The sequence below is a fragment of the Anneissia japonica genome, unplaced genomic scaffold (genome assembly GCF_011630105.1).
Source record: "Anneissia japonica isolate Jap-2015-1 unplaced genomic scaffold, ASM1163010v1 scaffold287754_len4335492_cov202, whole genome shotgun sequence".
NCBI classification, from domain to species: domain Eukaryota; kingdom Metazoa; phylum Echinodermata; class Crinoidea; order Comatulida; family Comatulidae; genus Anneissia; species Anneissia japonica.
Window position 1 is genome coordinate 1,796,242 of NW_022705543.1, and position 26,233 is coordinate 1,822,474.

The 26,233-nt window shown below is 32.6% G+C and overlaps 1 protein-coding gene across 5 annotated transcripts in view; it reads right to left on the reverse strand.

Moving 5' to 3' along the window:
- Positions 1-1,531: 1,531 nt before the first annotated feature.
- The window catches only part of LOC117105833 (kinesin-like protein KIF16B), a 41,598-nt gene continuing 16,896 nt past the window's right edge, over positions 1,532-26,233 (reverse strand). The window contains exons 14-31 of one of the 5 annotated variants that reach the window (XM_033247132.1): positions 26,141-26,212; positions 25,392-25,454; positions 24,615-24,674; positions 22,688-22,807; positions 21,705-21,756; positions 21,465-21,602; positions 20,548-20,713; positions 20,156-20,209; positions 19,368-19,905; positions 17,745-18,869; positions 16,293-16,349; positions 14,760-14,905; positions 12,312-12,479; positions 11,096-11,120; positions 9,082-9,126; positions 6,862-7,071; positions 5,959-6,042; positions 1,532-5,015 (exon numbers count right to left, since the gene is read on the reverse strand). In XM_033247132.1, coding sequence (XP_033103023.1) covers positions 4,860-5,015; positions 5,959-6,042; positions 6,862-7,071; positions 9,082-9,126; positions 11,096-11,120; positions 12,312-12,479; positions 14,760-14,905; positions 16,293-16,349; positions 17,745-18,869; positions 19,368-19,905; positions 20,156-20,209; positions 20,548-20,713; positions 21,465-21,602; positions 21,705-21,756; positions 22,688-22,807; positions 24,615-24,674; positions 25,392-25,454; positions 26,141-26,212 — 3,279 coding nt within the window. In that variant the 3' untranslated portion in view covers positions 1,532-4,859. The other 4 variants (XM_033247131.1, XM_033247133.1, XM_033247135.1 and 1 more) reach the window with 4 other exon arrangements.

A 26,233-nucleotide genomic window follows, 5' to 3' on the forward strand; every position in this document is an offset into this window, starting at 1 on the left:
GAGTAAAAACCACATATAGCATTATTATATTAATTATTACTGAAACAAAACCTGGGGACATCTTTCTACTTCGTGCTACAGTATTTATTTTACAATTTGAAAAGGTTTTTTTAATAGGCCCTATAAGTTATTTACAGATAATCCACCCCCACCCCAAATATAATTCAAGTTAAAACCACAAATTCAAATACCTGTACAAAAGTATCTATTTTTAATAAGTCATATATTTTTTTTAATAATAGAGTAATTTACAGATGTTTTACTACTGAAAGTTTAAAAAATCTGCTGGCATTGGTATTATATTAATAGGTCTATTATAGTAAGTTTTTGCAAGCTTAAGGTTACGTCATCAACCCTTTCTCTACAGTAGTATATCTCTCACAACGTAGGCGATTTATACCTTTTGCATAAACCAAGGATCATATTCAGCTTCTTCGCATTTTGTCAATAGGGAGATTTCGCAACCTTACGAAAACGATTAACGAATACATCATTATCATTATGTCATTCGTGTCTTCATAATATGCTGAAAGAACTGAATACGATCCTTGGTTCATGCAAAAGGCATGAATCGCCTACGTTGTCATAGATATGCTATTGTAGGGGAAGGTTTATCTAAAATTTTGATGACGTAACCGTTTTTGTATGCTTGCGAAGTCCCTATTTTTTTTAGGTACGAATGATGATAAACGACGTATTCGTCTTCGTTATCCTAAGTTTGCGAAATCTCCCTATTAACTGCATGGGGATTGCTACTGGACTCCACTGGTGGTACTGATTTTCAGATTTTACTGCATAGTTTTCACTGCCAGCAGCTGGGCCAATGTCAAATTTGTTGGGGAAAAATTAAACATTGGGTGGGTGGGTGTGGACTTTGGCCTATCGATGAACAATGGGGTACGATGAACAACCTGTCAGGGAAAAGCTGGCGTCACCCTTGGAAGTCGTACTTTGTGTCTGTTGAGGGTTGACTTCCGTATTCGGTTTTTTATACTCTCTATTGCCCTCTTCCAGAAGTATTTCACTCTACTAACCATTTGCATCATATTCAAGTGGACTGAATGTTGTGACTTTTTTTTGTATGTTGTCCAACTGACACAATGGCAGTAAAAGCTACGGGAAAAACAAAAATCTAAACTCAAACTACTAACATTATTATCGATAATAATAATGTATCAGACAAGAACTTTAATGGTGCACTTTCCAGGACAACAGAAAAGAACAAAACCAGAATAAACGGTTGAAATGGAAAAGAAAGCGGTAGAAAAAAACAAAAAACACAAATAAAAAAACAAAAACTGAAAATACTAATTAATACTATAATGAAAATTAAATTAGAATATTGATAAAAATAATACTGTAATACTAATTCTAGTAGTACTTTTATTATTAGGACTACTATACTGTTATTATTACAGTACCAATAGTAGTGCAGTAATATTATTAATAATAATAGTAGTAATAATAATACACCTGTACTACTATCAGTATTCATATTCAAATATATGTATAAGAAATACACACGAAACACTTAGACGTTATTTCAATGTATTTATTATAAAAAGTTCATTTCCAAAACAATTTACAAGACCAATCACCTTTTTTAGGATTATCGTGAGAAATACAAAGAGAATCATTATAAAAACCATTCGAAAATATGAAAATAATTTATGAACAAATCAAGATTGTTTCACAGATTGTGCCCATCAAGAACAGACCTGTTATTGCTTTTAACATCCCATAATTATGGCATTACTGCTTAGACAAAATTGCCAAACATTACCTCGGTAGGGCGATATTTATTTACATTTAAAAAAAATACCAAATAAATAAAGAAATGGCCCTTCAAACTCAATAATATCAAATATACAATTGTATAATTTATAAATCACTACTTTCTAAAAACCCCTTTTCTCAACCTATTAATATGTAACATGCTAAATTAGACAATTTGCAAGAAAAGCTTAGTAAAACATCCCTTCCCCTGGTCATACAGGTCTCTCTCTAATTAAAGACCACTTTTGGGACTGTGATTTCCATGGTCTTTTAGCAGCTTTGGTCTCTAATTAGAATAATAAAGATAAAAGACATCCATTACTCTGGGACCACAGAAAAACGGTCTTTAATTGGAAGTGGTCATTAATTGAAGGGGTATTTAATTAGAGGGAGACCTGTATTAATTCTGAAATATTTGACAAAAATGGAGTTTTTTTTTATTCATTGAAAACTTGATACATAACCATAATTTCAAGGTGAGTGTACTATAGATTGGATGGACTCAAAATTACACTTATTTGTGAGTTGTTCATCACACAGCTATTTGTTTTATTAATACAAGTGCCAAACTGGACAATTGGCCAATCAGAACAGAGCCAGGATAACATGCACACATGAGTTGTCAAATGTCAACAGTACATTTATGCTGTCGTTTTGTAGATAAAAAAATATTGAAGGGCTGGGTTTAGCAGAAGGGTAATTTCATTAATACTATATTCATCTATTAAATCAAATAGCAAATCAAGATGAGAGAAGGGGCACATGACACATGGAACTCCCTCCCCCCTTATGTTGACTACTAATGTTTGTGTTATGTAAGTTGATTCAAATACTGCCCCTCACTCTTCATCTCACTTCATAGATAATACCAAATTAGTTACAAATATTAATTAATATACAACACCCACCCCTCCCTGGTTTGACTGTCAAAATAAATTGGATCCCCTCAACACTACCACCACCCTCCTCCATCCCACTCCTAAAAATTGCAAACCCGGGCAAATAACATATTTGCAAATTCAACAGGAAATTTCCATCAGTGTCCTCAAAGCCCCATTGAACACATTTAAAACGTTTTTTCTTAATTCCAACATTTCATTTTTTAAAGTACATTTATGCTCTTGGGTAATGCACTATATCATTAATTCATTATTAGAATAGATTATGAGTTTGTGTAATAAGTCATGAAAGATGCATACAAATTTTGACTTAAGGTCTTCTAATCAGATTAGAAAGTAAAGGAACCATCATCTTCCAGAAAAACATTTGACCAGCCTCTCTTTCAATACATTATTACTGGCAGCACCTGGATCCATACTGACGCCATAATAACTAAGTTCACTACAAGGTCAAATGTTGATAAATTACAAGTACATTACCAATGTAAAGGTTATAATCAATTATTCATGGTAATATTATATGACTATAAATTTAATCAAGTTTAAAGCATCAATTTCATTCAACAGTAAGTACCATTCCGATAAATGAATATTCTTACGTTAAAAAATTTGTCCAAACAGGAATGAGAGAAGAAAAAAAATACATGAAACTCATGATTGTTAAAATTGATATACAAATGGTAATATTATTAACATTAGTATTTTAAAATGTATATCGCTAAAGTTAAAATAGAAAATGTCCAGAAAAGGGACAATACAAAAGCCAATAAATTAAAATATTGAGAATAAATATCTCAAAGGCACTTCATCTATGTTTTATCTCTCTCCACCCAGAAGTATTGGTTACAAAGTAGAATGTGAATGCCCTATGTTGAATGTATTGATAATTGCTGAATATTCATGACCTTTTAACTGAATATTTATTATCTTTGTCAAATATTCATGAGTAGGTATACCCCCTATGGAGTAGGAGGTTGCACATTGCAATGATTATTAGTGTCCAATTACCAGGCTAAAAATGTGAAGCACCTTGGTCTTTAAAGTCCATAATATAAGCCTTATAAATTAATAACTTAACATACACAAATTAACAGTGATATCAGTAGTCTATGGGTTGGATAATGTACCTGGATAAACTAACTATTGCGATTTTATCCTTAAATGAACACTCCAATAAAGAAAATAGAACTGTCCATATCAGGGTACCATATGTCCATACCAATGCCCATAATTTTTTGTAGAGTGTTTATTTGAAAAAAAAAAAAACCAATTAAAATAGACCTAATTAATAACTTCATGACTTGGAAAATGTATTGAGTTAGAAAAAAAAAATAATTTGACACGCAACTTATTTATGTTCATCATTTCATGTAACATGGGCTTCTTGATTGTGCTTATTACAAAAATATTTATGTGTTTATATACAAATGTATCACCAATTGCACAGATATAGGGAAGCACTTTCAATTTTTGTGTAGCCAAAACTATTCAAGCAATTTAACTATGGCAAATGGTATCTTAACAATCATTAAATAAGGGGGCAGTGAAAGCAAATAATAAACCTCAGCACACCATTTTTATAGCTCTTAGCTACCCAAATAAAAATAAAATTTACATTATTTAAATATTTTATTAAAATATTAAAATTATTATATTAAAAATAACCTTATTAGTTCTATCTATTAGTTTCAATTATGAATGTACTACATTTATTGTACTACAATTATTTTCTAATTAATTGATTAATTATTTTTTCATTGCAAATAAATTTGTTTACTTATCTTTATTAATAGTGCCTTTTTCCAACATTCTTGTCCAGAATTTTATTAATACCTTAAACTTTCAAGTACTGTTAGTTTGGAATATCTACAGGTTTTACCTTTCCCTGTATTGAAAACCACCGAAGCAGAACTATTATGCTATGCTGGATACCAGATTAAAATTCTTCAGATTTCATTGTCATGATTTACATAAATAAAAATATATATTTGTGTGGTTTTAGAATTCCTATCATTCCCCATGTTTCACTGTGATCTCTAGTACAACTGAACAAAACATTGGATAAAAAGATACAAATACACAGGCAAGAGTTCTCAGCAAGATATCGCAGTACAAGCTTAACATGTGATTGCCACCTTTCAAATGCCATCTATTCTTGATATAAATCTGTTTCTAGGCCTGATATTACGTTGTACCGTACTTTGTCGTTTCGAATGCTCCTTTCTTAAAAAATGGTGCAAATTCACAAAGAATTCCCTTGGAGATTGTCCTGCCAGGCCCAGGTGCTATCGGACAATGTCCAATCTTCAAACATGCAGCGATGAAATTCCGTAAATAATCCTGTTAGAGTAGAAATGGAAAAAAGCTTGCTTTATAGATGACTAGCTTTAAACTAGTGCATTATTCTGGGCACTCATTGGACCCAACGGTCGTCGACCAACACGATTCCATGAAGAACACAACACCACAAAAAAGGCGCAATGTATCATTTTTAATGACAATCTGTTCAGACTGCCAACGACAATCAGCAGACGGCATCGCGCTGTCTATCGCTCACAAGGAACAGAGTTGGATTTGTCGTCCGACCGTCGTAAGACGCAGTGAGTTCCCGGTTTTAGACCTTTAGGTGAGACTTTTTTTTATACTTTGTATACCGAATCTGCCGCCCGCCAATAATGATGATTTTGAATAAAAATAAAATTTTATTTTTTACCAATTAGCACACCCGCCGCTACGAAAAAAATAGAAATTTCAGAAAAAAATAAAAATTTTTCTTTATTTTTATTACACCCGTTGCTGCCTTGAAATCTCCAAAAATAAGAATGTATATTTCTTCCAAGTTATATAAATTTAAAGCATTTAACCATCTCATTACTACACAGTTTACATTCACCAATAAAATTTTATTTTTATTTTCTCGTCCGTCTGAATGTTTTTGGCAAAACTATTTGCTAAATAAGAAAACATTATCTATTTTAAATTTTTTCTGCTTTCCTCTGACAAGCTTTAAAAAAATAAGTTTTGAAAAAACGTGTAAAAAAGTATCGCCTTAAATAAAATCTTTTGATTTTGTAACAGATCAAAAAAATAATGAAAGTCATTGTTATCTTCATAACCACCATTGTTATTGACATTGATCGACATCATCATCACCATCATCCTTCTCATCATTATCATCATAATCATCATCATCATCCTCATCATGACTACCATCACTGTCATCTTTATGATTATCATCATCATTATAAATGTAATTGGTACACAAAAAAAATCCAGTACTTACCTCTAAATTACCTCTACGTTTAAATACAACTTTTTCTGATTTATTTCCAAATAATTTCTTCGGTGGAAACTCAAGCAATCCAATCTGTGTTGAAATTGAAAATAAAATATAGATAAATAAATAATAAATTATAAAGTGTATATAAAAATAGATATAAAAATTAATGAATTCCATGGATCACTACCCCATTTGTATACATGCAAATGTCATAGCCCAATTGGAGGTTTTTCATTCCCCTGTTATGCTTCTAAACTTTGCAATAATCTTTAAATAATAAATTATACAGTGTATATAAAAATAGATATAAAATTAATGAATTACATGGATCACTACCCCATTTGTATACATGCAAATGTCATAGCACAATTGGAGGTTTTTCATTCCCCTGTTAATATGCTTCTAAACTTTGCAAATAATCTTCCAACTGACATTAGAGATATTTCAGATCCTCATCTTTTTAAACATGCACTCAAGACTTACTTGTTTGCCTAATATCACTCTTCTCCACTTTCCTTTTGTGTTTAATTGTTGTAATCTGTATTATTTAATCTTTCTTTGTTTTTGTGAGACTGTACTATTGTGATTCATGGGGTTCCTGAACAATGACCAATTTTATGCCTACAGTACCATTGTTTTCCTGCATTACTGAGGCTTGGCTTGTGCTTCATAACCGGAAAGGGAAAATACCCAGTACCAGTTGACCAAGAATGTGCTGTGGTGAATCCAAGCGCCAGTAGAGTTTGAATTATTTTATTTTTTTTCAACAATTCTGATGTCACAACACACAGATTATTTTTCATAATGTTCTTTCTTCTACTACTGTACATGCTTACTGTTGGTGTAGACCTATTCAATTTATATTTTTTAGACTGATATTATAGAAAAGAATTATAGTGTGTTTACCTCAAGGTATTTTTTCTTCATAATTTCATGAAGCTCTCTAAACTTGCTGTACCGTCGGTAAACAATCCAAGTTTCGTTCAGTATGGTGATCTGCACCTCAAACACGTAATGAGAGTCCCAACCGTGGCCACGCAACATGTACCGTGGTATCGTGATCTTGATTAAGTCTTTCACTTCTTCAGTATGGGCAGCCAATGGTGCATCAAAGGACTAGAATGAATAAATAAATCAAATGTAAATTTATACCTAATGAATGATGAATTTTGTAGAAAATTGAATATGTATTTGAGAGAATCACTATAATCAGAATACACCAAAATAGCACAATAAACATATGACAGAAACATATATTTGTTGTGCTATTTTGGTGTATTCTGATTATAGTGATTCTCTCAAATACACCAAAATAGCACAACAAACATATGACAGAAACATTTTGGAAGCAACTGGAATACTCGAGCACATGAATAAGTGATCAATTAAGAGTCATAAAGTATCCATAATACCTGTATATTAAGTTGTTCAAAACTAGAGCCCACTATTAAGCAATTAGCATAGCTGCGCATAGTGCACTAGTGGAAAATTATTATACTTAGGTTAGATTTAATGCATGTACAAATTTCCTGATGGCCTGCAAGGGAAATTTTGAATGCATTAAATCTAACCTAAGTATAATAATTTACCCCTAGTGTACGATGCATGCACTACTAATTGCTTTATAAGTCAATTGCCGTCTTTTAATGTTAGTTTTGATAATCAACTGTTGTAGCAGTTATCGGTTGCTATAGTGATATCATCAGTATACTGTGTGCGTACACTAGGGGAAAATTCCCCTAGTGTTGCTGCAGTACGCACTAACACACAGCAAAGTTGTTAAACATCAGTACGGATACGATGATTGAATAAATATTTGAATGTGTTTGAAGAACTTGTAATGCTATTTTGAAAGACAATCATCAAAGAAATAAACATTTCTTAAAGCATTTGAGAGCCGTATACAGTAATCACTTTTTGGTAGGTGCAGACTGTAATATCATGTGATGATTTCATATGTAGGCCTAGGCCACGACGGCCTCCTAGCCTACATTAAATTTCATTCCTTGAGCCTTTAAAATAGGTCTAGAGTATTCCTAATAAATGTTTAGTTTCTTTGGTTTATTAGGGTTCATTGATTCAAGAAATTCTTTAATTTTTCATACATAATATTGAATCTGAAGTAAATTTTCCTCGGGTTGTAATCAACCTTGTTTTACGAAAGGAATTTTTCAATTACCACTTGTCAAGTAATGACGACTGGGCAAGTGTCTGCCTTCTCTTTCCACAGACGCGTGTCATAGTGCTAGGTGTTAAAACACTAGCCTACAATTCATCTAATGAAAAATTTGTGAATGGATAGGAAAATAAAATTGGGAGTGATGCCGTCATGGTTGACTTATAACAAATGTGGCAAAGACAAGCCAAACCAGTCACTCGTCGCAAATTCTGTTTCAGAGAAAATAGCAAAAACATGCTAGAATGTAATATTTTAAAAAATCTATTTTATTTCACTAAACTAAGGTTCATGTATCTATACATCATGCTGTGCTGTTATTTTTCCCAATTTAAATGTTAAAACAACACTTTTTAATGATTTTATAATAGTTTCTGCATGAGAAATGCCTGAAATCATAAACTTTGAAGGCTGATTTCTCATATATTGTTCTTTAAACAGCTGTATGCTTAAATGCTTGTAACTTTATAAGGAAATGTCAGATTTGAATGATTTTTTTACCATTTTATAGCTCTTATTTTACTCTTAAACCCTGTATTACTAACTCAAAATCGAATGTTGCGACGAGTGACTGGTTTGGCTTGTCTGTGCCACAAATATTATGTGACAAATGTGTGTGATGTGACCATATATGGGCATGAATGTGTACTATTAGTATTACACATACAATTTGATAGTGTGTACAGTCAGAGCTTAAAACAAAATGATGTGTGTTAATAAACAGTTGAAATGAAAATATTGGCAACATATTCATTATCCTCAAAGTTAAATTTGTTAACATAAAAATAAAATTAGTACAAAAAATAAACTGAACTTTCACAAGAAATAAAATCCACAACAAAAACAAAAGTAGTTAAAGCTGATAGGTACCAAATTAATAGGAAAACCAAACCAAATGCACAAGCAACAAAAAGCAACACTCAACATAAGCGTCAGTAATCATCACTCACCCCTTCCCGCCTTCTACCAGATCCATTAGGGAACCCATCAGTGTTCTGTTGGAATAATAGCATGTGGAAGAAAACCAATGAATTAAAGAGATACAATATTAATTATATACAGCAAGCAATATTAAGAAACGTATGATTTTATAATGTGGCTGCAAGGTTTTTTTTTAACAGTTTGTTATTATACAATTAAAATATGTGAGCAACCCATGATCTCTAAACCAGTAGAAAGTTCATTTTTAAAATATATATACATTAATAAAACAGCGGCTACTACAATTTGCATTATTTAGCTAGTTGCATATTGAAATTTTCTATTACATTGTATATTGCAAGCATTAAATTAAAAATAAATTAGATTGAAATTTTTTATTACACTGTATATTGCAAGCATTAGATTAAAAATATACATAACATATTGAAATTTGCCAGTACACTTTGCATATTGCAAACATTACATTAACAATATACATTTTATATTCAATTTCAAAATTTCTATTTGGTTCAAAATATGTGTTATTAATCAAATATTCCATGATCCTCAAAGCAGTTAAAATGTTAATAAGTCACTGTGTACTCTAAACTAGCTGCGCACGCCCATATCAAGGCTTATGTTGATTGACATGCACCACATGCACACAGCATAGGTTTATTGACCTTGAATATGGGCATGTACAGCTCAGACTAAGAAATGGCTTAATAATAAAGTTGATACTTGATCAAAGAATTATAGCACAAAGCAAGCGTCCCCAACAAAATGCACGTCAACAAAAACAACATTCCAGTCAGGAGTGGCGCCAGTGGTGGGCCAGAGCCCCCTGTCGGGGAGAGCTGGCCACCCCCCCACGTCGGGGAGAAAAAGCACAATTCGTCGGGGAGAAAAAAAAATTATATGTATTTTCTACATATTAGTAGACTCTAAAATAGATTAAATAAGCCTTTGAAACCCCTAAATTGTTAAAATTTTCAGGGGCTTCGCCCACTGGACCACTTTCAAATCCTTTTAATCGAAGCTTGACCACGTCCACATTGCTTTTGTCGGGCAAATCCTGGCGCCACCTCTGATTCCAGTCCATGCAAATTCCTTTCCCTGTGTGACACAAAGCGTGTGTATACTCTATGTATAATCGATCTAAAAATTACGGCCAAATTTATTACCAAAAAATTTATATAACGACCTGCTGAATGGCCAAATATAAAGAGTCATGACTGTTATGACCTTTGACTCGCAACAAAAATAAAAATGAACAAAATGGTGAATGCAGACTATTTGATGAGAAAATGTTATAATGGGGCTGAAGAGTGGGAGGGCTGAGAGGGGTTATATATTTTTATGTTCTCAACTAGGGAGCAATGTAATATAACTACTCCCTGGTTCAACCAATCAAAGTGTGCAGTACAGTAATGACTAGCTACTGTATGTTTAGACTAAAAATTATTCAACATTAATGGCTGTGCACTTTTACTTAACACATTTAATCAAACGGAGAGGAGGAAATGCAAGTTCACATTGTATTATAATTTATTGATAACCTCAATTTGCATTACAAAACTATAACTTGGAATTTACATATTTCTATACTATATAAAAATATGAATATGATATATGTTAAATTAAAAACACACTTGGGCTCAGAATGGTGCTGTTAACCACTCATAATTTGCCATGATGAATTACTTCTGTTTAGTTTAACAAATTATTCCATAATAATGTATTGCACTTTTAAGTTCCCAACAACAAATTGTTCAAAAAAACATTTTTTTTATATAAAGTACTATTACCTTTAATGAAGATTGAAAACACTTACATATTAGTGTATTATCATTGCTATTACCATAGGTGAATTCAAGCCCAAGCCTGCCCCCCCCCCCCCTAAATTTTTGGAGATAAAAAACATGGAGACAATGGTGTACATATGTAAAAGTTCCTCTTTGGGCACCCTCTATCTTGGATTCCTGGATCCGTCACTGTTTTGAAACCAAAACATCATTAAAAATAACACTGAAGATTCCTTACCTTCAAGCTTCCGTACGGATTAGACCTGCTTCCAAAAGAAACTTTCCTAAGTTAGAAAAAAATACATAGATATTCTGTTTTCTGAATTGCATACTTTTGAGCATGGATTGATTATTAAAATAAACTTGACCCATTAATAATTAAATAAAAAATACAATGATCAGTTTAATAATGAAAAAGAAATAATACAAATAAAATAATACTATCTAGTAATTATCAGTATTGATTATCGTGTTAAGTATATGAATATGGTTAATACTTGCTTGTCTGTGACATAAATAAATAATACATGAATTACTTAAACAGTTAATATAGTTAAGTGCTCTGATGCCTGAAGGGGAAAAATAATACAAGTAATGTATTAATCATAGTGGGGAGTAAATGGAAGCATTAAACACTCTGCAAAAATATACCTAGAAAACTTTGTTAACATAAATTGAGTTGCAAAAGGGCTGATCGGTACTAGTGATGCAGGGTGTCGCCTTAATTACTGAATTTACATCTTTCTTGTCCGTCTCTTTGATACCGCCGTACCAAATGATGATAAAACGAGGTCAAGATAATTTAATCCATCCATTTGTAAAATTAACACTTGAAAGAGAGGCGGATTTTGAACAACAAAATGACCAATACTTTCATTCCATTTTAAATCGTCAGATAAAGTGAATTTCAACGATTATTTTTCTATTCATTAGGAGCATGGGCAACGATTTCAAATACCACATCAATCATTATCTTATATAGTAACTGTCAATCCTTTCCACAAGAGAGACCTATACACATGACGCTCGTATACATATAAGGTTTAAAATGAGGAGTTGTTTTGGTAGCGATACAAGATTTTAACTTATGACCCTTGGAATTGAAGTCAGGCACCTTAACCACAAAGTTACAGATCCACTCAATATATATGATTATAAGCACTTTAAAATGTATATCAAAATGAAAAAGAAAAAAATTTATAAAAAAAAAATAAACATAAAATACAAGCAAAAATTATAAAAATAATAATACAATAAATACTTCCAAGTGCTTTATACTTTGTTGCTCAAATTACAAAATAACAAAATGAAAGTAGCTTGCATTAATTAACATAATACAAATTTGCTTGACGGGAAATTAGCGGTTATTTTGATGCGCTTTTTTTTTTCACGAACACAATTTACTTTTATTGTGTAAGTTTGTGAAGTGAAGTGTGAGGGCAGCAGACAAGTACCTTGATTCAAATCGTTTCTTTAGTTGTTCAATTTCTTTTTCATGTGCTTTTTGTAGAAGTTTCAACTCGTCTTGAATTTTCTTTTTTTCCATCAATTCCTTCTTCTCTCTTTCTACCTTTTCTTCAAATAGTTTCTTTTTAACTTCCTCTTCAACTTTTCTATGAAATCTAGTCAACATGTAAGATAAAAACAAAAAGTAACAATACATCTTAGATGCAAATTTTTACCAGTGACCACAGGAGTTACGATTTCTTACATGGTTGGTTCAATTCAATCTTTGTTCGTTTTATCATAAAACAATACAATAGATAATAAAATAATTATTGGAGCTCATTAAAACCTCAGAGAGGTTGTTCAGTTATGAGTCCATTTGTAATTAAAATCATTAAGTATCCAAATACATAAAAATCGTTAATGGTTGGACAAAACTTTTTTTATACCTTGTTTCGCAAACTTATTTTTTAAAGATCGTCAGAGGAGGGTGGGAAAAAATAAAAATTAAATTGGGTTTTCTTATTTAGCAAATGGTTTTGCCAAAAATATCCAGACGGAGGAGTAAATAAAATTAAAATGTTATTGTTAAAAGTAAACAGTGTAGTAATAAGATGGTTAAATGCTTTAAATTTTTATAATTAGGAAGAAACATACATAAATAGTATCTTACTTTTGGAGATTTCAAGGCAGCGGTGGGCGTAATGAAAATAAAGAAAAACTTTTTTTAGGCGGGTGCACTCACTGGCCAAAAATAAAATAAAATTTTTATTCGAAATCATTATTGGCAAGTGGTGGGTTCGCAAAGGTTAGACTTTTTTTATACCTTGTTTAGCGAGCTCGCCGACAGCAAATATTAATGATTTCGAATAAAAGTAAAATTTATTTTTTGGCAAATTAGCGCACTCGCCGCTGCGAAAAAGTGAAAATTTCAGAAAAAAATAAAAGTTTTTCTTTATTTTTATTACGAATTCCACTGCCTTGAAATCTCCAAAGATAAATTATGTATATTTCTTCCTAGTTATATAATTTTGAGAAATTTAACCATCTTATATTTACTTTTACCAATAAAATTTTATTTTAATTTCTCCTCTGTCTGGTTTTAGCAAAACTGTTTGCTAAATAAAAAAACAAAATTTTATTTCTATTTTTATTCTGCCCTCCTCCGATAATCTTTAAAAAAATAAGTATGCGAAACAAGAAATAAAAAAAGTCTCGCCTAAACAAGGTATAAAAAAGTCAACATATAACGTATAAAAGAAGACATCAGGGAAAAAGTTTACCTAAATTGCACAAAAATGTGAATGTTTTTAATTAAATTATTTAAAAATATCTAAACAATGAAAAATAAAATAAAACAGGCCGATATGATAAAACCAGTATGCAAAAATTTTGTGAAATAGTAAAACAACAGGCAATGAGCCAGGACAGAGGCGTAAACAATTGTAGTGAGTAAAATATTAGGAATGCATTAAAATATGGTGAAAACTTTTCTTTAAAATAAAAACTGATTTGGAAGACTTAAAGTTAATTGCTAAGTGAGTTATATATATTAGGACCAACAGTATTGACACTAAAGCTTGTATTTTTTTCAGTTTGTGGTTTGGAAATAATATGTATGTCATATTGAAAGAAAGATAGTGATAGTAGAAGATATGAAAAATTGGAAAATTAGGTAAAAGAGGGAAACTCAATGCAAAGTACATTCTTTTATATTTAAAAGTTGTTTCAGGAATACTTGATTTGATCTTTCAAATATTTTTTCATTTTTATCAAAATGTCTGCTTCAATGGTTGACCAATTATTCTTAGGATAACCACACTACATTAAACCTAAAAGACCTTAATTCAGTGACTTGTTATGGTAGATTACTTACAACAATGATCCATTCAGAGGGCAACCAAAGGTTAAGTCGGAATGTTTAGTGATTTTGGGATGAATTTGTTTTGTTGGCCACCGATGCAGTTACAGAAACAAACACCAGAGTGAATTAGTTGAATGGTTGAAGCGAGTGCTACTGAGGAAATCTGTTGGACTACCGATTAAGAGATTACAAGGCTGACATCCTGTTGTGTACTAGATCTGCTTCGCTTCTTCATGCCCAGAAGTTACATGGGTACTTTCTTACTTTATTTATTCTTTACTGCAATTTTGCATACAAAATCAAAGTTGAACAATTACCAAATAAAAATCAGCACAATGAAACACAAAAAGAACAACATAAAATTATAAAGTATAAAAATGGTGCATACTGTAGTTGAAAATATTATATATAATTAAAATATTGTTTGGTAGCGCAGTGAAGAAGTCGGTGTGTACCATACAGTGGATCCAAGTGAAGAGATACAACAGTGAAATACACAGTGAGGATTGGCTGGGATTACAATTTACATGTGCATAATATAATGATGACTGAGCTATTATCTATTTAATATCTCTGTGGTTATAATTATTACCTATCTTGGTCCTCCATTTCAGCAAGCTTTAATTTCTCTGCTTGAATTCTTTCAAGTTCTGCTTTTCTTTGACCTTCAAAATCCAACTGCTTCTTCTCCAACTCTGCCTGGTTCACCTGCATCTGGTCTTCAAGAATCTCCAAATGCTACAATCATAGAACATAAATAGTATGTATGTTGGTATGGGCAACCTGCCTTTAGCCAGATGGTATTGGGTTCAAATCCCAATATCCAAATGCTATAATAATCAACACAAAAATATACACATGCAATTAAATATAGCATTAAGAAACACCTCCATTAGAGATGCATGAAAATGGTAAGTTAGTTGAGTAACCTACTTGTAGTTCTTTAGTGCTTTACACCTACATGTGAATTTGAAAAGAAATAATCAGATGTACGAATAAAACTTAAAACATGCATTTAATGTTATTTAAAGATTTAAAAAAATGATTAATTTATATATTAATCTAGGGCAATCCATCCATCAAAGCTGATTATTTGTGACCCTCGATGATCTTTAATCAAGTCTAGATTAGACCTAGCAAGTCGCAGATTTCTTAGAGAGATTTTATTCACAGTATATCTAGGACATCAGGCTTACAACACAATATTTCTGTTGAGGACATTATTGATTAATGGAATCCAGGAGACCTTGAAAATGTAAATTAGGCCTAGGTAGTGGAGATCTGATCATTTGGGACCCTTGGGGCATTTAAAAACTTGTCTCACAAAGTGGAGAGCTGTGGGGTTTTATGAGGATATTTGAGCTCTATAATAAATCTTGGCAAGTGTAGTTGTTTTGGGTAGTGAGTGAAATGCTAACATTCTGGAAGGGTTGAACCCAAGACTTTAGTATTAGAAGATGAGCGCTTTACCTCTAAGTCACAGATTCATTTAATTTCTCGTGTTTAGTCATGTACTAGAATTAATGCATTGTTGACTACAGGAATTGATGTCTCACTAGAGGCCAACTCAGACAGCGTCGTGCGACACATCTCAAAAAGATTTGCTGTTGCGTTGGGTCTGTGTAAGTTATACACTGATGTGATAGGTTTGCATTGGGAAAGTCTGTTTGTTCGTGGAATATTAAACATGTTCAATATTCTCACGATGACCTAAAGGCTACATCGTACCATGCTGTCTGAGGCGGCCTTAGTTGATCAAAAGATGGATGGATGCATATTCTTTAATAAAATTTACATGTAACTAAAATTTAAAGAAAAACAACAAGCAGATGACAAAGAATCAAGCATGAAAAAAGAAGAAAACCTAATGCACCCGGTTAGAAACAGAACTCATGAATATTATACATTTCATGAATGTGACAATGCATAAGTAGTAATTAGCATTTTAGTATTGGATAATAATTATACATGAATTTTAATAATTCATTTCCTTGTAGCAATATCATTCACTTTAAACAGAAATCTGATTGAAATATAGAACTGTTGTGAAGCAAACTCAGAGAACAGAAGAAAATTTGTAAAATTATTGTAGAATTGAAGGTTGTTAGGATGCAGATTTGCCAACCTTAGCCTTGATGTGCAGATCCGGGGATAGGTCATGTACCTCTTCTTTTGATTTGGACTGTGTGAAGTGAGAAGATGCAATATATAAATGATTCCCAATGGCAAGTTAATTGTGTACCAAGCAGCATTAAAATTTATAATGCCAACAATATTGCAACAGCAATTTGCATCAAAATAATTCAACAGTTCTGCAGTTTTCCCCCACATGATGCATTATTTTAAGTCTGCATATTCAGCCATCCATATGCTAGTGTAGACATTTGCTAGTACTCCAAGCGTAACTTAAATTCATGACGGGGGAGTGATTGATAAACTAATATTTAATACCTTTAGAGGCTTCACAGTCATAAAAAATTGCATGTTGGTAAAATTTATGCAATGTATGTACACACCAACTATGCATTAACCATGGAATGGTTCTATTCCCTTAAGCTTTTCTCCCTGTTAGAATCCTGTTCTTCCTGTAAAATACAGGTTATACAGTAACATAGTGGGCCATGCCCACTCGGGATCTTTGGGAATCCCTACCGAATATTGGTACGAAAACAACGTACATGCAATTAATAAATGTTATTTTTATCAAACGTAAATATGATTTTGCTTTAGTTTAATGTAACATTCGATAGATTTGAAGAATATAAAGAATTTTCTAAAGGTAGACCAGGCCCAATTGGGCTAGGCCGAGCTGATTAGGCCAAGCCGTCACGGTAATAATTGTAGGCCATCCAAAAGATGGCTGGATGGCTCGCTGGCTAAGCTTACAGTATGTAGTGAAATGAATAATATTGTTGTAAAATGTTTGGTACTTTACTATAGGTGTCCTCGTGCTAGTGATTATAACTATCTGTGGATAACCTGTTGGCATGTTGCGTTGTACGAATTGATAATCTGCTCGTTCAAAGCCTGTATTGGAATTTGTTGTGTTGAAAGCTTCCTGTATTGCGAAAGACATCCTGGAACAGTTTACCAATACAAGCTGACATGTATTGTGGACAACGGATGTTAAAGAACATTACACTGTTTCGAACTTTGAATACATGTTAATATTCCATATGTTCAGTTTATGGTTACACATGTGAAATTAAATATAGTTCATTATTACATAGACAATGTGATATGAGGGGTATGAGAAATACATTTATGAATGGTAACATTTGAGTCTGTGATAATTTACCCATGTGACACACCTTCAACACCATAGTACTGTATTCTGTTACTATACCACCTTCACCACTATAGTACTACTGTTACTATAACCACCTTCAACACTATAGTACTACTGTTTATAACCACCTTCAGCACTATATTATTACAGTTACTATAACCACCTTCACCACTACTGCCACTAGTACATAAAACTACGATAGGCTGGGTTAATATTGATGTGTATTATATTAAAATACATGAAAATGTTATTACTATAAATGAATAACAAAACAATTTCCCGACTCACATGTATTTTATGATGTAATCGAAGTTGCTCCTCTTGTAGTTTCCACTTGTTCTCCTTCAGCTTCTTCTCTTCCTCGTAGTCGTTAAGCTTCTGAAGATCATCAAGCCCCTGGTCGTCTTTCTCTGTCAATCGCTCCCTCTCCATCTTCACCTGCTCCATCTCCTCTTCCATAATCTTCTGTGACTTTTGCACCAGAAGACAATGTACTTCCTCCATATCAGAAATACTTTCCCTCAAAAACTGTATACGTTCTAGTTCAGTTTTGCGCTGTTGCTCGTTAAGCAGCTCGCGTTGCTTCAGCACGGTTTCCAATGATTCCTTTGATGCATCGTGTGAAGATTTCAACACTTCAATCCTTTCCCGTCCATCAACAACGTCAATGCCTTCCTGGTCAAGTTTTGAGGTCAAATCTTCCTGATTTTTTACGACCCCATTAAGAACTTTCTCATTTTCTTTAACTCTCTTCTTTATATCTTTTAAATCAAGTTCTCTAACTTCAATCTCTTTCTCTAGAGTCTCAACATCCCATCCATTCATGTTTTGTAGTTTCGCCCATTCCTCATCGAGAATCTTTTCATCTTTCTTTCGTCGTTCCTCCAAATGGCGAAATTCTTCCTCTATCGCTTGTTCAATCTCAATCTCCTGACAATTCAATTCCTCTTGTTCCTTTTCCATTTTTTCTTTTTCAATCGCTATTTCCTGCTTTTCTTCATTTAACTTTAGTTTTTCTTCCTCATTTTCATAACTCTCAGTTTCTAGAGCTCTTTGATTCTTCCCTTCTCTCTCAATCAACTCCCTACGTTTATCATCCAGTTCTGCACGTTTCTCCCAGATCTCTCCTACCATACGCTCAGCTTTATCCCGAATTTTTTCTTCTGCTTCCCTTATAGAATCGATCTGCACTTGTTTCAGTTGTTCGAAATTTTCCTTTGCTTTAATAAATTCTAAATTCTCTTTGGCAAGTTCAGCAGACGCAGTTTCCTCCATCTTGCTCAGTGCCTCCTTTGAAATCTTTAGTTTTTGTTTCAACCCCTCAAGCTTCAGCTGTTCCTTTTGTAATGCTTGGTATTCCTCATTTATCTCCCAGTCCAAGATTTCTTTTCGCTTTTTAAAGTCTTCCTCTGCCTGAAAAATGCAAATATGATAACATTTTAACAGGTTTTTTATTTTTTTTATTGGAATGATACATTCCAGGTTCATTTGTGATTTACTATTAATGGGTTTGTAGCTGTGAACTCATGTAATAGACTCTACCCTCCTCCTCTTAAATATCCTAAAGATGGAGTTGTCATAATGGACATTTCCATTAAGCCCCGTCCCTTAAATATTGTTGCTAATATCCTACAAAATGACAGCATAAGTTTATGAGTAGGTAAATATGTGTTTGTGGGACAGCAGGTGTGTTTGTAGGACAAGCATGTATTACTAGTCCTCTTCTGATTGGCCAGTTAAGTTTGATTGACTCTCCAAAAAGGTCCATCGAAGACTTTAGAGGAATTGTGTAAGAACATCACGCTATTCTCAACAACAAAATAATTGGTAGCATTTACTCAATGGTGATGATAATTATAATGATGATGAAAATTATGATAATGATAACGATAACAACACAATATCACTTGCCTCTTGCTTTGCCTTATCCAGCTCTTGACTCCTTTCTCCTAACCGATTAATCTCTGAATCTAGCCTTATCCTCTTTTCTTCAAAATCTATTTTCATTTTCTCTTGTTCTTGTTTAAGATCTTCCTCGGCCTCTTTTACAAGTTTGTTATGCTGTTCAACCATCTCCTCTAATTTTACTTTGTCTTCCTCAATGGCAAGTTCGAGTTCAATTCGATCTTTCTCAATCTGCATCCTTTCCTCCAACATTTGACTGGCTTCAAATACGCGACTTTCCCTCTCTTTTTCCATCTTTTCCTTTTCCAGATTGAACTCCTCCATTTGTTTCTGCACATCTAGACTTTGTCGCTTCAACTTGGCTTGCTCATTTTTTATCCTTTTCTCAGCATTTTCAGCTTCCTTTTTTGCATTTTCACTCTCAAGTCGTAATTTCTCAAGCTTCTTCCGCTTTTCTTCAATATCTTGTTCTTTTTTTGACTGTTCAACTCTTCGGTTTTCTTCAGATTGCATATATTTTTCTTCTAATTCTTGAATTTGAAGTCTAGAAATAGATTAATTATAAAATCAAACTATATTCTATATTAATAATAACCACCTTTTTATTACTATGACTATATTTAACCTCTTATAATAATTAGTAATATTATTTATATTAATGTTAATTTTGTCTACAAATTATCACTAATACTACCATTATTATTACTACAATTACAACATTTTTTATATTATTTTTATTCATTTTTTATTTTTGTTATTCACTTGATTTGTTTTTAAAATTAACAGCACAATACCTCTTTTCTTCTAGCTTCTCCCACTCTTCTCTTTGCTGCTTTTCAAGAAGAACGCTAAAAGAGTTGGAATGAAAAAAATATAAAATTGTAAAAATACTAACAACAATAAAGTCCTGTAATAAGATATTCTATTTATACTGGTTATAATAATAAAACGTAATACTAATTCGCTGACTGAGCTATGCTGCCCTCAATGAGTGCGGTCCGCAAAGATGAGAAAGTACTCCTTGTTTATGTCCAGATTGCAATTAACTAACATTTCCTTGATATAGCTTGTTAATAGACAAATAGTGCATTATACATCATTAATCAAATAGAGCCATTGATAAGTGAAAAAAATCCCTATTTTCTGGCGATTTTAAAATTAATGCTAACTGGGGCTCGTAACTTACTTGTGACTGTACATCAGTGAGGGCGCTATAAGGTTTTCTGTTGATCTCATCATTGATAGATCATTCATTGATTTTGACATATTGTTCAGTTCCTTCTTAAGGCGTTTGGCTTCAGCAGGATGGTTAAACCGAAACAAATTCGTTCTTCCTATTGACACAATACAACCTGCAGAAGAAGATGCATGTAAATAAAAAACACTGGTATACTGTACATAATGTGCAACTTTTATATAAAAAATAACACAGAATTTTAACAAAAACTTGTTTGAGGGAAATGCATCCAATATTTAGTAATAATTTGAATAAATCACTGATTCCTTCATAAGCAAAAATGATAAAAATTAAATTAAAATATTAAAACCACAGCTTACACATTAATGTCACAGTAAAATGTAAACATCATGACATTCATTCTGATTTGGCCACTCACAATTACAATAATACTGTACTATTATATGGGAAAGATTTTCTTTGATAATGGCTATCTTGGAGTGGAGCTGTGGCTTGGTGGTTAAGATACTTGCTTTCCAATCTAGGGCCCAAGGATCAAACCTTGTCCAACAACAGGATTTTTTTCTCACAACCAAAACAACTCTACTGGGGGGATCCCAGGGTGGCAAAAGTAGTGCTTGCCCCTACCTGCACACAACCATTTTGAAGCTTTTGAGGTGCATATCTCCTGAATCCCAACAATAGGCAAGATAATACCACAAAAAACCTTCCTCACTTGACCACAGGTTTTGCAACTTGTGGACTATGGTCCTTGATTGCCACTTGTACCACTCTGGCAAAATTTGTTTGGATCCGCTACTGAACTCCACTCCCTACGCCCCATAATGAGCACCTTGTGTATGTTTGTCTTGCCAAAAAAATTACCACCATGAGTAGAATAAGCGTAAATAAATAAATTACTGTACCTTGTGTTAAGGCGATTGGTCTGTCAATTGTTTTGCCATTTACAGCACACAGCGCTTTCTTTAATGGATGCAACGTAACAACACCATCTCGGTTAATTAGCATACAATGTTCATCCGCTACATCGACTCCATACAACACTGAAAGTATGAGAAATTAACAACTTGAAGGGATGGTAATGTAGCTTGGTGGTTAAGATGCTTTCCTGGAAAGTCTAGTTTAAAATATTAATAGTAGCTTACATATATCATTGCTCCGTTCTGCATCACAGTGCCCAATTGTTGTCTTTCCTTCCTATGGTAAAATTAGAAAACATGTTTGTTTAGTATTGCATAAGGGGCATTTGAAGTGGTGCTTTAGTTAAGATGTTTGCTTTCTAGCTTATGTGCTGGGTTCGATACTGGGTAAAAATGTATGAGATTTACACTCATAAAGACTATAGTAAAGAGATTTGGTTATAAGAGCAACCGAGGGTTCCAAATTATCAGCTCTCCACTCCCCAAACCTTAAAAAGATTCTTTTAGTAATAGAGCATCAATATTAAAAAATATTCAGCTTTTTCTAATCCTCAAGCTTCATTAAGATACACAAAATTTTATTAGTCCTCATATAAAACATACAAAGACATTTTGGATGTACAGCTTTTCGAATTAAAAAAGACAATAACATATAAAAGCTGCCTCATAAAGAGAATTGGTTAAAGAGCATCAAATGTCCGAAATGATCAACTTTTCACCCAAGCCTCACGAAGAGACTTGGTTGTAGAGCATCAAGGGTCACAAATGATCAGCTCTCCACTCTCCAAGCCTCATTAAGAGACTTGGTTGTAGAGGCATCAAGGGTCACAAATGATCAGTTCTCCACTCTCCAAGCCTCATTAAGAAACTTGGTTATATAGCTTCAAGGGTCACACATGATCTGTTCTCCACTCTCCAAGCCTCATTAAGAGACTTGGTTATATAGCATCAAGGGTCACAAATGATCAGCTCTCCACTCTCCAAGCCTCATTAACAGACTTGGTTATAGAGAATCCAGGGTCACAAATGATCAGCTCACCACTCCTGAAGCCTCATGAAGAAACATGGCATTAGAGCATGGAGAGTCTCTAGTCATCTGGCTGGTCTATACTTGCTGAAAATTCTTCTTGTAGTAGACAATTTGATGATGTCATTAAAATAGTAATATACAGTAATTTCAACAGAAACATGCTGACAGATGTTCATACCTTGACATGGTACAGCTTAAGTCCAGTGCTGAGCAAGTCATCGTCAATCCCAATCAGATGAGGTAGCTCCGAGTCCAGTACCACGCTTATACCCTCTGATCGTAAAGCCAATGTTTTTTCCTTTGAAAATAAAACAAAAAGAGAAATATTTATTAAAATGAAAGATGATACCATCTACATCTATTATAAATCTGTACATACTGTCTAAAAAGCTATTAGCCTTCAACCAAACAGAAAACAGGGATGAGATCTGGGGCATTGTGTCTAGATCCCCCAAAAAATAAAGTAACGAAGTTGGCAGGAGGTTATGTTTTTGCCTGTTTATTTATTTAGTTATTTATTTGTCTGTTGGCGTATTTGTTGTGAACAGCCCATAGTTTTTATCAGATATACATCAAACTTGGCCACGATCTTAGGTAAAGGTCTGATTAAATTTTGAAGGTTCAGTGTCAAAGGTCAAGTCACAATCAATTTATTTGTCTACAGCCCATAGTTTTAATCACAAACTTGTCAAACTTGGTCACAATGTTCAAAGTATTTGAATGTTGAAGGGTAAGGGTTAAAGTCACAACCAACAAAAAACAATTTTTTTGAAATAGTTTTTATCAGAAATTTATCGAACTTGATATGACAAATGTTCCTTTACCAAAGATCTGGAAGTAACTAAATTTTGATGGGTCAGGGTCAAAGGTCAAGAACACAATGATCGAAAAACTTGTATAACTGTTTGCCGTATAGACATGTGTGTGTACAGGCTTGCCGGTAAAGTGTAAACAAACATATGACAATTAATTTCAAAATTACATATGTGAAAACAGTTTGGTGTAGTGGTTAGAATGGTGTTTTCCACACTACCAGCCCCGGGATCAAATCCCAAGGAGTCTACTTGTATTTTTTTTATGGGAACAATATACAGGGGAAATTTATACTGAGGAGAATTATGTGGGCGGAGGTATGCACTCTCTGAGTGCCCTCTAGTTATTACTATTATTGTAGGATTAATTTACCATAACTCACATACTTTAAACTTGGTACTTTTTCGCTTTCATTTTGTTACTGATTGTTTTCTTGTTAATTCTTCTGGTGATTTGTAAGTTGGGATTTATTATTAATATTAATATAGTATTATTATTATTATCAAATCATCATTATCAATATCATTACTATTACTATTATTGTAGGATTAATTTACCATAAAGTTTACGTAACTCACATACTTTAAACTTAGTACTTTTTCAATTTCATTTTGTTACTGATAATTTTCTTCCCTTCAACCTTGTAAATTCTTCTGGTAATTTTGATATGAGTCAGCACTACTGTACATTACATCACCTACGATTTGATTGGCTGTAGACATACAGCCTGATGATGATTTAACTGTTCTGTAGTGTATATCAGGTTATTTAGGGCTTTCAAAGGGACTTTTCCACTCTTCCTTTTCCTGTAATTTTTTGTTTATGTAAAGTTTGTTGAAGCTATTTTTATATTTTAACTAGGTAAACTCTTCTATTAGTTTACTTTTTATGAATTGTTTATGGTGATTTAGATTAGTACAAAGAGATTTCAATGATTTAAAATTAACTAAAATACAAAACTTGACACCTGTGGTTTAATTTGCCGTGGCCATACGGCCCAAGGGTAAAGAAGTGCAGCTTCTGTTCTGCTTTGTTTATGTTACTGGTTTTCTGCTCCTTTCCTGGTAGCATCCATTTGGGTTATTCCCAACATCTTCCTGTCTTTTTGTTTATGTAAAGTTTAATGGTAAATTTTTGCATGATGCAAGTCAGGACTATAAACATTCATGTGACATAAATGTGTAATTTTCCCATATATGACATCATCATGCCTATATATGGACCAATCACAGATTTTTGTCCAATAAAACTGTAATTATTACAATTTTGTGTACTTTTTTTGGAGTGATTACCTTCATAATACGTTGCGTTTCCCTCCATTTTGTGCTCCACTCTTCTGTAAGCACTTTGATCTGCAAGAAAAAAAAAATTCTGTTATTGTTAAATATTGTGTAATCTAAGCCCAGTGTTATGTAACCATGGAAAAAGGGGTTATATACATGAATATATAATATAATATAAAAAATTACTGAGCTTTGAAAATATAATAATTTTGTGGCTTATGAAACCCTTGAGGTAACAGGAATAATTTTTCTCAGCTGTTGGAAGCTGTGTCCAAAGTACCAAATTGTATTTGACAAAAAACTGTTATATGCCCATATATAGTCATGGTGTGCCTATATATGGTCATGATGTGATGTCACCATTACCAAATAAAGCATGTCACATGTTTTAAATAAAATTAGATATTCTGGAAAGGGCTTTACTTAATTTTTGTATTAATTTTTTTCTATTTATTAATATTTTTTTTTTTACAAAATATGAAATAAGAAGAACTTTATTGCAATTACCATAATACAAAATTTATAAATAATAAGAGTAATAAAGAATAATAATAAATCACTCAAGGATAAAGTAAGGTTGAGTTATTGACATTATTTTTAGCTGTTGCAAAATGTTTGCAAAACTATTTTCTCCAAGATTGCATGGCATTTCCTGTAACCTTGCGAGTCTTAAAGAGTTTCTGTTTCAGTCTAAGCAGAAAAAAAGGGTTGTGTTCAACTTTGTGATGAAGTAAGTTAATAAATAATATAATGTTTTAAAAATTTTTAATGAAAATGACATCTTACCATGGCCTCGTTTTCATGCAGTTTGTCTACCATATAACTTTCTTTTGGTGACTCTGAGATAATCTGAAACAAAAGATGTTTCTATCCATAAGAATATTTATAAATTTTGTACCAACAAATATTTAATTTATTGAATATTTAAAAAAAAAGCTAATACAAATTTTATCATATAGTCTTACCTTAAAGCTTTGTCTACACTATCAAATTTTATCAAAAAAGTATCACATAAAATGTGATGGAAAATAAGAGTTGAACACGTTCAACTTTTTTTATACAATTTGATAGTATGTGATATGATGTCATCGTACCCAAATATGGGCACATCAAATTTTTTTTGTCGCATAAAATTTGATAGTGTAGACAAAGCTTACTCCTTTAACTTTCTGCTTCTGTTTTTGAACATGCTATCAAGTTAGGTTTTACTGGCAATACCACCCGCAGCCCGTTGAAATTTTTCCTTGGTCATTGGTTTGCTTGCTTTTTAAATTCTTCCTTAGATTTTTAATGTTAGGTTTGGTTGTATTGTCTTGTGCACTTGTGAACAATTTCAGTACATCCAGGTATTCATTTTACAAGTTCCTTAGAGTTTCATGAAGGTCCTTTTCTTCTTTATCCCCTTTTTAACATTTTAAAAATGCTTATTTGTAAATTGATTTGATGTTTAATAAATAAATAATTAAATTGAAGATAACAACAAACCACAATTCATAAAAAAACTCAAACATAAAAAACAGAGTTTTATTACTTACATGTCCTCCTAACATAGATTTTAGTCGATCTATCTCAGCTCTCAATTCTCTAATGATCTTAACATTGGGATCCTGTAAAGTAAGAAGAAATCA